Raw genomic sequence first — 12,296 nt, 5'->3', positions numbered from 1 at the left:
TTATTTCCTATTTCAAGCTTGTGACGCACATCAACCCGATTACTTTATTTATCGTTCATGTAAACACCGTGTTCAGATTCATCAATCGGATTGATTTCATTCCGATTGAAACATAAGGTGTAGGCCTAAACGTAGCTAATGACAAAACCTGTGTTACACACCATTTTTCTATATATAAACGTGCAAATGAGTTTCAATGAGTGACTCTGTACTATTACAGTAACTGGCTGCTCTGGTCTAAACTGGAAACAACAGAGTGTCACCCGACACTTCCGATCACCATCTGCTTCAATCACGTAAACATGACTCATTTCCTGCCAAACCCTTTATGACAGGTCACACTAATGATGTATTATGATTATGATACCCTTTTAACTCCTAGATCAGTTTAATAGTAAAAAATTAAATAAATTACCATCTCTCACAACAACTTTAACCCAAAAAGAGCACACCCAGCATGTCTGAATGAAAAAAAAAAGCAGGTAGGCTACTAATGAATTAAATAAATGAAGAATGGATTTGATCTTAAAAAGTCTTGTATTTTAAAAAAGGTAAAAGATATATAAGAGGATTTAATTACAGATCCAATTAACTATAAATATTTTAAATGTAGGCTACTAAATTACAGCTTCATTATTACAAATGCATTTACAAACATTTAAATACTTGACAGAAGATTGAATAATTACATTACAGATTATTTTAGCTTCAAGTTCAGCAAGACCATCTAAAGTTTAGCTCGATGCCGCTAAATGCATTTAATATTAATTAAAACTAAAATATATTTTCATTAATTGCAATTAATATGCAGTGTCAGAAAACATTACATTCAGTTTGAACTTCTTTATAAGTATATTATTTTTGTAATAAGTTCTCTTTTTAAAAGTATGCTAGAGTGTAGGCTACTTTTTTCAAAAGGAGGAGCTTGAATAAATAACAGGAAAACGTACCCTGGAGGGTTTTCTTTTCCATTTAACCTCGTAATGCATGGAAACAAAGAATCACTGTGAAAGCCAGGCCATTTATTCCCAGCAGCACAGCAGCTCACAAATTATCTTCACAAGAGACAGAGTAATGATTCACAAATTTATCCAAACCATAACACTCACTCAGAGGGTAACATGAGGGAGGTGACGATGGGAATTTAGATGGCAGATTATGCCAAGAACGCAAACTAATTAACCCTTTAGTGACTGGTCTGCTTCCATTCAAAACATCTGTGAGAGTTTCAGTAGTCTCACTGGAGTTAAAAGTTGCCAGTAAACCAGAGACAGAGTTAAAGGAGGTCATGGGAAGCATGTGTGATACAGCAAATGTTGCAGAAAAATCGAAAGAAAATGTTATCTATAGCCTATCTGCACTCTCTCAATGTTTAATACAAGAATTAATAAAAATCTAGTTCAAAACTAGAAAATTAAAACCTGCAATGTTTTTCATGACATAAACATAGGCCTAGGATGGGGCTGCACAATTAATCATATTTTAATATTTTAACTATTAATTAAAAATAATCGTAGTGATATTTTCCCCACTGATGATTTGTCCTGAAAACGTTTTCACGTTTGACATTTCCATTATCTTGCATTGGTAACAAGCCTCCACTATCTTTCCTGCTTGGTTGCCGGATGTCAAGAGAACAAATCCCCCAAACGGAGGATACATTTTCTGCCCAGTGTTTTACTTAATCTTCTCAATCTGCCAACCACATTTAAAACTTTGCATTAAATATTGTCTGGCCAATATTAAACAAGTATCATGCTGCATGTGTAACAACAACGCCATGCAGTTGGCACACCCTGCAGGCATTTGTTATATTGTTATAACATAATTGTTATACATTTGTTATGTGTAATGTACGTAAGGTGATTATGTTTATATTGTGTGTATTTTTTACAGTGTGGTCCAATAAAGCCAAATGATTACTTGCTTTTCATACTCTATTTGAAGCAATTATTATTGCCTCGTTGTTATACCCAGGCCTATATATTTTAAGTAATTTTAATGGTTATTGTTTACTTGGGTCTATTTTCATTACCACAAAAATAATCCAATTACTTGATTTATCGTCCAAATAATCCATCGGATTACTCGATTACCAAAATACTGTTTAGTGACAGCCCTAATCGTGATTCAACTCAACTCTTATTTATAAAGCACTTTCAAAACCATTAGAATGGACCAAAATGCTGTCCATAAGTAGTAAATAACTCTAAAATACATAGAAACATAAAATAACGTCAACACATGACACCAAGACAATCGTACAACTAATCACTCAGTTCTCAGACCTAATTAAACGCTTGATAAAATAAATAAGTCTTCAAGACCTTTTTTTAAAAGATTCATGCTTCACGAGGATTTTAAAGATAGTAGCAACACATTCCAAAGTGCAGGCATCTTTATTATTATGATTATTACAATTTATTATTAGGGGTCGACCGATTAATCGGTCGGACGATTAATCGGCCGATTTTTTGCATTTTTTAACATAATCGGCATCGGCCAATATCCAAGTGTATCAAGCCGATTATTTGGCGGGCGCATCTGTGGGCAGCTAGTGTTGTTGTTGTTGTTGTGGAACACGTGTTCGACGCACTGCGCCTAGAGTCATTCTCCAGCAGAGTGAGCAGACCTCATCCAGTGCCTAAGGAAGGAGCTAAGTTCCTTGGAGAAAACTCCTTTATATTTAATTAAAACCTTTTGATATGTTACTGCCAACTTCGAGAAAAAATATGAATAGGCGACATGACGTTCGGCTACTTTGGATATTGATAGCGTAGTTGAGGTTGCATTAGCACAGCAGTAGGGTTGCGATCATGTCACAATAAGTAAGCAAGAATTTTGCAATTACAGACAGAGAATCTGAGACTTTTATTTGTTCTGTTTTGTGTGTCTTATATTTGAGAGGGTTGTCACTCAATGCAGAGAAATAAGTAATAAAAAAGTGACCAACGCACTAAAGGACTGGCTTTGCTTTGCTAGCGTCGTCGCTAGGGTTGGGTAGCTACAGACAGACCCGGTGCTAATACGGCACTGGTGCCTTAACGACCGTTATTTACCGGACCGAATATCAATGCGGATTTCTGGGCTTCATTTCAGTGCTACTGTTATGCCTGTGCTTCTCTTGGATGCTCTGAAAACGGACGTTAGAAACGTGACGCTAGTCAGCAGTTAACTTTAGCATACCGTTAGCTAGTAGCTGGATTAAACACTGTTAAAATGCTGGTCAGTGTAATGTGTGACTGTATTTCACTGTAGACTAGGGGTGGAACGGTACATGTATTCGTATTGAACCGAAACGGTACGGGCGTCACGGTTCAGTGTATAAATTTACACGGAGAATACAGGGTATAAAAATAAATAAAACTCGCGTGCAAATTAATTCATGTAATGCGGAACTACTGTTAGATACGCAGGATCTTTGGGGACACCTTATCTGTAGCTCCGCCTTAGCTCTGAAACAGGCTATACTGTCTATGGAAGCAGGCTGCGATGTAAAGATTGCAATGCTGGAATATGATGTGTGTGTGAGAGAGAGGGAGAGAGGGGCGCGGGCGCGATCGAAAAGTCGCGTGTGTTTAAAGTCGCAAAGTGTTTACTTATATTTGTGTGTGTGTGTGTGTGTGTGTTTGTGTGTGTGTGTGTGAGGCGCAGATGCGATCAAACAGTGGAAACATAAAAACATACACCGTCATTTTGTTTATACAAGACATCATTCAAACTGCAAAGTGTTTAAGTTACTGTTAATTAAAATTTTAAGGAAAACAAATATATTAATCTGAAATGTAGCAAATTAATTTTCAATTCATTCAGGTACAATTACCAAACATATCTCAAGGTCTTTTTGTGTTTTGTACAAGTGCAGATTGGTCAAGTGTGTTCAATAAATGTTTTTGTTGAGAAATCTTGTCTATCTTAAGTAATTATTTGTGTTACATTTTATCTTTCAAATAGAGGTTAAAAGCAAGCACATAATCGGCCAAATATCGGCCAAAATAAATCGGCAGCATTAATCGGCCATCGGCCGACCCGGATTTCAAAAGATCGGCATCGGCCTGAAAAAACCCATATCGGTCGACCTCTATTTATTATAGTAGATTATTATTATCACTTATCTCTGAACGAGAATTTCAATATTTGTTCAATCGTACCCCAACTAGACCAGCTTTCTATATTTTGCCTAAGGTTCATAAAAATCTATCTAATCCACCAGGTCGCCCAATTGTTGCAGGTAATAATAGTCTTACTGAACCTCTTTCTAATTTTGTAGACTTCATTCTCAGACCTTTGGTTACTTTGCTCCCAAGCTATCTCAAGGACACATCTGACTTTCTTAAATGTCTGTCTCAGATTGGTCATCTAGGTCAGGGTGTTTTGCTTGCTACTATGGATGTAACCTCTTTATATACAAACATTCCCCATACTAATGGTTTGACTGCCTTGAAGTATTTTCTTGATCTTCGGACTAATGATGATGGTTTACCTACTAAATTCATTGTAGATATGTCTGAATTAGTGCTCACTAAAAACTATTTCTTGTTTGAACATCAATATTACCTTCAGATCAGTGGCACAGCTATGGGTGCCACTATGGCCCCTGACTATGCCAATCTATATCTTGGTTTTTTGGAAGAACAGTATGTGTTCAATAACAATCCTTTTTTGGAGAAGATAATATTGTTCAAGAGATACATTGACGACTGTTTTGTGGTTTTTCATGGCTCATTATCTGAATTTGAACTGTTTGTCTTATACATGAATTGCTTAAGATCTTCTATTAAGTACACCTATACAGCGAGTGCCACTCACCTATACAGCGAGTGCCACTAGTGTGAACTTCTTAGACACCTGTATTTGTTATTGATGGACATATTGTTTCTTCTTTATATAGGAAAGACACAGAGAAAAATAGCTTACTTCATGCCACAAGTGCTCACCCAACATCCCTGAAACGTGGTCTGCCTTTCAGTCAGTTCACCAGATTGCATCCTATCTGCTCTGACAAAAATGACTTTGAGGTAAAAGCAAGACTTCTATACAGAGATTTTAACTCTAGGGGATATCCCAACAGTTGGCTTGATATAGCACTAAACAAAGTACGTGCCTCTGGTACACATTCGTCTAATTTGGTCTCCAAACAAAATGAGAACCGCTGCATTCTAAAACTGACCCATAGTCCTTTGAGCAGAGAAATTAGAAACATTGTTAATTCTCATTGGCATATAATTAAAAGTGATTATCAACTGAATGGACTTTTTCAAAATTTGCCTCTTTGTGTCTTTTCTAGAAGCTCAAACCTTAGAGATAGGCTGGTCCATGCTGATATTGCCACGCCTCCTTCTGGTACTCTCTCTAATGCCCAGGGTAATTTTCCATGCAAAAGTTGCACTTCCTGTTCACATTACCTTAAACTCCAATCTTTCACACATCCGCATACACGTAAGATATATAAAATCAAGCAATTGATTACATGTAAATCCACCCACGTGGTGTACATTTTGATCTGCCCTTGCCCATTGTTGTATGTAGGCAAAACTATCAGGGCTTTACGAACGAGAATTTTGGAACATTTGAGTGCAATCAGGAGATGTGATGCAACTTCGTCTGTTTCCCAACATTTTCAACTAGCTAAGCATGCAATTTCTGACCTGAAATTTCTGGGCATTGAAAGAGTTTTGTCTAAAAGGAGAGGTGGTGATGTAGATAAAAAACTGCTACAGAGAGAATCTTTTTGGATTTTTGAACTCAACAGCCTTTGCCCGAAAGGGATGAATGAAGAGATAAACTATTCATGTTTTCTGTAAATGCTTTTATTCTTTTTTAGAGATAAATATTGTTAACTTTTCTATTAAAAGAATTGTGTTTCTATTTGTTCTCTGGGTCTGGGCTGAAGCCCCTCCCTTTGCACCTGTTACTTGTTTCCTGATTACCTATCGGGTATTAATTGACTGCATGTCTGGTGTTGATTCATTATGAGCATTGAGAATAGCTGGATGGCTGAAACGTCTGCTCTTGCTCTATTAAAATAATTGATTCTTTTTGTTAAAGACTTTGTCTAGTTTTTCAGAGTGCGAACCATCTACAGTCTCTTATAATAGATTATTAAAATTTATGTGATTATAATTTTTGTTTAAAATAATCCTAATTATCAGTTTAACCGTTACCGTGCAGCCCCACATAAGGACAACCGATATTTCATCATTTTCATTTACATGTAGCCTACTAACGTAAAAATATGTTGGTAAATTTAGCTTTTTGTGTATTTGAAAGATTCATCCTTTTCTTTATAATGGATGGAGACTCTTATTTGGCACGGACCCATTTATATCCTGTCTGATTCTTTATTCCAGCATAAACAAATATCTCGGTCTACAGCAAACCTCCAAATAAATTTAACAAACATCTCTCCATCGGCAACCTGTCCACCCCTTCTTCAGAAAAGACTGGTGAATAAATGCTGAGCTTTTGATTGCCTGTATCTATTCACACCACTTCTTCATTGAAAGGCCTTTTATTTATTCTTGCTTCAACTGTTTCTTTCTAGGAACCTTCAGTCATAGTTAAATACCCTGCTTGCATAGTCAAACACAAGGTCAGTCAAAGGATATGCACATACGGACTAGTAATATCGGCCTGGCCAATATTTTATCATTTTGAAATTATTGCCATGTATCAGAAGTCTCAACAACAACAAAATGCTTCTTAAACTTTTTTTTGTTGAATAGTTATTTGATTTCAAAGGCATGGGTAATGATGTCGATCAAACAATTAAGCATTTTAAGCAAGAACACTACAGCTGGAAAAGACGAACACCTGTTTTAATGAGAGAAATTTGAATTCTTCTTTGCAAAATTAAAAATTAAAATTAAATAAAAGAAGACGCAACGAATCTCGTCCTACATAACTGTTAGTTAGGCCTACACCATATAAAGGTGAAAATTATTGCTGAAATCCGGATGATTATCGATCGAACTGGTCGGTGCGTACTTTCGTATCGTGTGTGTGAAAGATGTTCTAACAGCAGTGTGTGCGACGGACACGTCAGACAAAAGCCTCTCTGTTCTCTCCAGTTGGTTCGGGATGTCATAAATTACTAGAATAAACCAGAGCAAATTCACTCATAGAGAGAGGGGGTGAGGCAGAAAATTTCATCATGAACGCTTTCACAATAAAAAGAGTTCACAATGGTTATTTTTAGCCAGAGAAGGAAAGGTCATTTGAATTAAAGTCCGCGTTTCCTTTATCTGCTTACCTGTTTTTACGATGCTTTTGGTTATTTTTCCATTTCATCTGCCCATTTCGAACGCATAATATCAACAGTACCAAACGCTGCGAAGTTCACATTCATTCAATTAGATCGCGTGTTGGTTACACACATACACATGGATGAAGAAGCATCTCTTCTTCTTTGCGGTTTAAGGCGGGTTGGCAAACAAACGATGGTGCATTCCCGCCAACTACTGGGCTGGAGTGTGGTGGACCACTGACGGAATGGGAAATAACTAATAATTAAATAATAATACAAATAAATTTATAAATTCTACCTTTAAATCCTTTTAAAAAGTTAAATCTTTCTTCAGTAGGCCTACCTCGTTATGTGTTAATTATTCGATTATATGCAGCCGCGTTAGGTTTTAAGTGTACGATTTAATCCATTTCTCTTAATTCTTTCAAAAGAAATACCCTTTTATTTGCATAAGCAGTACAACATATTAGCAGCCCAGGCTCTACAGTTTCTGCTGATCCACATACACTACAATTTTCATGTTTATTCATTCTATAGGGAATAATTTAGAGCTGCCTGTGTCCAAGGCAATAGAAGTCTGGTAATGATGCATGCGCATACGTGCCGTAAGAAGCCTACACACGAACGAGCCTATGATTGAATCTAGAAACAAAGCAAAATAACAACGAAAAATTATATTTAGCCCTCAGATGCCACGTCCGTAATTCGATCGCAAACGGATTGATTAACCTGCGTGACAACACCGTAACCACCTACTTGAACATACAGTAGGTTATTGTTTCAGGAAACAGTCGTGACTAGCTGAATTATACGATGCATCGTATACATAAACTGTAAAAAAAAAAAAAAAAAAAAAAAAATCGATGAGGCGGGGCTTATGACCTATACTAGGACCAGTCACCGGGGGGCGATCGAGACGTTTTGGTTTCACTTTTCAGGGCTTGCACGCTTGGTATCTATGGCGCACTAGCAAAAGGTGTTTGTTTTCCAGTTGATGGCAGCAATATTCTACTAAACTATGGGACGTTTCACGTTTTCACCATGAACGAAACTGATCTTCTTTAAGTGAATTTTACATTAAATGTTGCTATTTAAAAAAAAAACCCGTATATAAATAGCATATCATTACTAATTTCGGCCAATACATTTTAAAAATGCCAACAACAGAGCAAAAAACATTAATAAAAAAAAAGTGATAGGCCTATCACATGTGTTTAAAGGTCCCATGACATGAAATTTTCACTTTCTGAGGTTTTTTAACATTAATATGAGTTCCCCTAGCCTGTATATGGTCCCCAAGTTTCTAGAAATTTCAATCGGTGTAAATCGAGCTTTTGCTATCTTTCTCTGCCTTTGAGAAAATGGGCGCTCAATCGCGCTGATCTTGAATCTCCTCCTTGTGACGTTATAAGGAGGAATGTTACCTCCCCTGTCTCTGCTTTGCCCGCCCAGAGAATATTTCTCGCCCATGAGAAAATGAGCTAGGAAGGAAGTAGGAACGCGCGCGCGCGATTTTAGTTTGTCCACGAGAGATATCATGGCTTTTGAGCGAGCGAAGCATAACAATTGCTCAATAATTGGATGTACAAATGAACACCGAAGGGTTAATACAGAGCTGGGCTTGCTGAACGTCTGAAACTAAAGTCTGGATCACTCTCTTTGGCTCAGCTACACACCTCGGAACAGTAAGTCAACTAATGATATGTAAGTGTGTTGCTTTACTGTTTATGTTTGCCTTGACTGTTACACGTAGAATGTGGCTGTCACATTAGCTATGCAGTTTATGTGTGTGAATACACAAACTGTAACGCGAGTGTTGTACACTTCTTTGTTATTTGGATAACCGTTTTCTGGTTATATGGCGCGCGCGATATCCGCATTTCAAGATCGCAGAGCTTGATGATGTAATTGTAATAAGATAAATTACAGATGTTACAGATCTCCCGTGAAAAGGCAACAGTAGGTTAGCGTTAGCTACATGATAATAACTGTAAACCACCCGAATAAAGTACCGTATCCAGACATAATATTTTAAACTAACCATTCGGAAACGTCCTGCTGGAGCTGCTGAGTTGCAACTTCTTCATCCGTTGCTTCTCCATCTGGATCAGATTCTGGGTCAAACTGAAATGCTTGAACGACTGCGTGTCTCCGTGCCATTGCAATATATCCAATGTAAACATGCATGGTCTACCGTTGCCGCAGATGGTCAAGGCCACACCCACCCTCCACCTTGCGCCGCCTTTCTCCTCCTCATTAACATTTAAAGCTACAGACTCCGAAACGGCCTGTCTGAAGGAAGCTCATTCTGGGACTGGCTTATAGTGGCTATAATTCTGCACTGAGACTGAATTTTTGAAAAGAGATTTCAGATACAGTACTAGGGACCACTAAGGCCTATATTAAAGCCTACAAAAAATAGCATGTCATGGGACCTTTAAAAAAAACTGACATGATTACAAAATCACACTGACTGGGGCCTCTGGAGAGCTGTTTTAAGTTTAAGGTAAAAATAACTGACATAATTAGAGAACATCACTTGTAGGCTATCTACCTATTCTATGCAATTAGATATACTATTCAATTACATCACTTTCTATATTTTTTTTAATTTTTTTCTGAGTTGGTGTTTTTGTGTGTGTGTGGGGGGGGGGGTTCTGAGTTGGGGTTTTTGTGGGGTTTTTTTTCTGAGTTGGTGTTTTTGTGGGTGTTTGTTTTTTTTGTTGTTGTTGTTGTTTTATGAGTTGGTGTTTTTTTTTTTTTTTTTTTTTTTTTTTTTGCTTTATTTGGATTTGATTTTGTCCATGGGGAATTTATTGGATGGTTGGAAATTTGTGGCTTGCTATTGGTTGATTTAATTTGAGTGACAGGTTGTCCCACCCCCGTGTCAGTAAACACGTCATCAGAGAAGAGAAGTCGCTGCAAGAGGGACGGGAAGTTATTTTGATTAAAGATTATGAGGCACGTGAATTTAAAAAAAAATATATATATATATATGTGCATGGATAAATGATTTGTAATGAACAATGTTGTACCCGTTTATCTCATTTTCAAAATTCCTGTAGGCTAAAATAGGATAAACTAAACTATAGGATAAAACTAAAACTAGGCCTTGCCTAGGCTAGGCTACAGCAATATAGGCCTAAGCTTAAATCTGCATTGCCTTGTATTTTTAAATAATTTACCGTATTAGCCTAATATTTTCGTGTTTTCTTAAGTCTTTTTTTAAACACTAAGTATTGAACAGAAAAACAAGTTTAACACCAGTTTCACTCCAAAATAACAAAATAACTCCTGTGTCATAAAGGTTCTAAATTGGCAACCCCCTGTGGTGAAAATGAAGTTTTTAATGTGTTTATAGGCATCTGTGTGTTTTTTTAACGCTTTAAGACACACCATGTGCAAATTTATAAGTCAACACTATTTCAGAATATTTTCTCCTTAAAACTATTCGGACGGGATTAACTTACAAGGGTAGATGGAGTAATGTAATTTTACCACAGGACGTCTGTAATATATTAATGGCCAATTCGCACGGGATAAGATATCTCAGTAAAACTAGCAGAAGTGGGAGGAGTAACTCGATTTGCGCATCGCCGTCACTCCTGTCGTCATGTGCGTATTACTGATATCACATGCACAAATATAACCTATATTTATAAAACAGTTATGTCCGGTCGAACGATATATTAATTAACTTCAGATTGGATTGTGTTGGTAAAAGGCACTACCTAACGCTAAAAGAACTTTCGTGCCTCTAACCAGTGCTTTGCATGGTATGTGGAAAACACTTGTGTTTTGCCACAGACTTTTCCCAGCAATTTTGAACGCAACAGAATGCTTTTCCAAGCGTCTCTGTACTTGAAAAACCACAGAAAACTACTTTTAAACAGGGAATGACGAAACATATTTACAGCAGGTCTATTCGCACGGGAATAGTAGTACCTGAGATCATTTTTCCGGACCTTTTTACTGAAGGTAAAAGTCGCTGTAATCTTGTAATTGTCCGTAATGATTACTGAGATGGCACATTCGGACGGGACTAAAATCACAGAGAAGCTCTGGTAATTATTACTTTACCCCACCTCTCCATGTTAAACTAGTCCCATCCGAATAGGGCTAAAGACAGTATCAAAAACGCGGTTTGAAATCGCACCTGTTCTCTACGTCACAAACATGTTGTAACCAATCACATCAACGTACGGGCAGGCTTTATATCATTCATTACTGCGATAATCATTTGCTGCTATAAGCAGGGGAGTCTCGAGAAGCCAGGTTAACCTGGTATATTTTTCTGTTGTTATGACAAATTAGGTACATTTAGCAATTTAACTGGTGAATTATTACGATGTTATGATGAACTATATGCTTTCTCCACTGACGTGCTAAGTTGTTCAAAGCGTTTCTAAGGATGCTGAGTTTTAGAAGGCAGCTGTCTGACTCGGAGTTGGCGAATGGGGAACATGGTTTGTGTAAAATTAGCAACACATTATTAGCTGTTTGATAATGTAGTCAAGCAAAAGGCTAATCATATTAATTACCATTATGTGTCCAACATAGAGAGAGATACATAAAACGCATTACCATTATGATACATCGACTTGTAGACAACCTTGTATAATTTCCACTTCCACTGTGCAGCGTTTACTAGTACTACAGCTAATTTGCATATTCATGATTCCAATACTAGCAAGGGTGTAGTGTTACATTCAATCTGTTTTAAAGCATATTTTCACTGGAAAAAAAAACATTTAAATATGTCATTTTTGTGATCAAAGATGAGTTTTAAGGGGTAAAATGATAGGCTACAGGGGGACTTTATCATCCATGGAATATTTCCATTCCACAAAAGGTTCTTTATAGTGAAAAAAGGTTACTCAGATTATTAATGTTCTTCACACTAAGAACAAAAAAAGGTTATTGTAAGAACTGTTCACTGAAAGGTTCTAAAGGTTCCAAAAATGGTTCTTCTGTGACATCAATGCAAAAGAAAAGAGTGTTTTTAAGAGTGTCAGTGTTTCAGTATATGGTCCACTTTCTTATTATTTGT

General features: G+C 36.9%; 1 protein-coding gene across 2 annotated transcripts in view; it reads right to left on the bottom strand.

Moving 5' to 3' along the window:
* The window catches only part of LOC308686689 (equilibrative nucleoside transporter 2), a 44,874-nt gene extending 37,440 nt beyond the window's left edge, over positions 1 to 7,434 (bottom strand). The window contains exon 1 of one of the 2 annotated variants that reach the window (XM_081358739.1): positions 7,253 to 7,434. Coding sequence is in view for 1 of the 2 variants with exons in the window: in XM_081358738.1 (XP_081214864.1) it covers positions 951 to 972 (22 nt within the window). In the remaining variant the exon portion in view is untranslated. Of the gene's footprint in view, positions 1 to 950; positions 1,067 to 7,252 lie in introns of those variants that run through there. The other variant, XM_081358738.1, reaches the window with a different exon arrangement.
* Between the last annotated feature and the right edge of the window lie 4,862 nt (positions 7,435 to 12,296).

This window comes from Scardinius erythrophthalmus (assembly GCF_964197995.2).
Source record: "Scardinius erythrophthalmus genome assembly, chromosome: 2".
NCBI classification, from domain to species: Eukaryota; Metazoa; Chordata; class Actinopteri; order Cypriniformes; family Leuciscidae; genus Scardinius; species Scardinius erythrophthalmus.
This window is presented reverse-complemented; position numbering and strand designations above follow the sequence as displayed.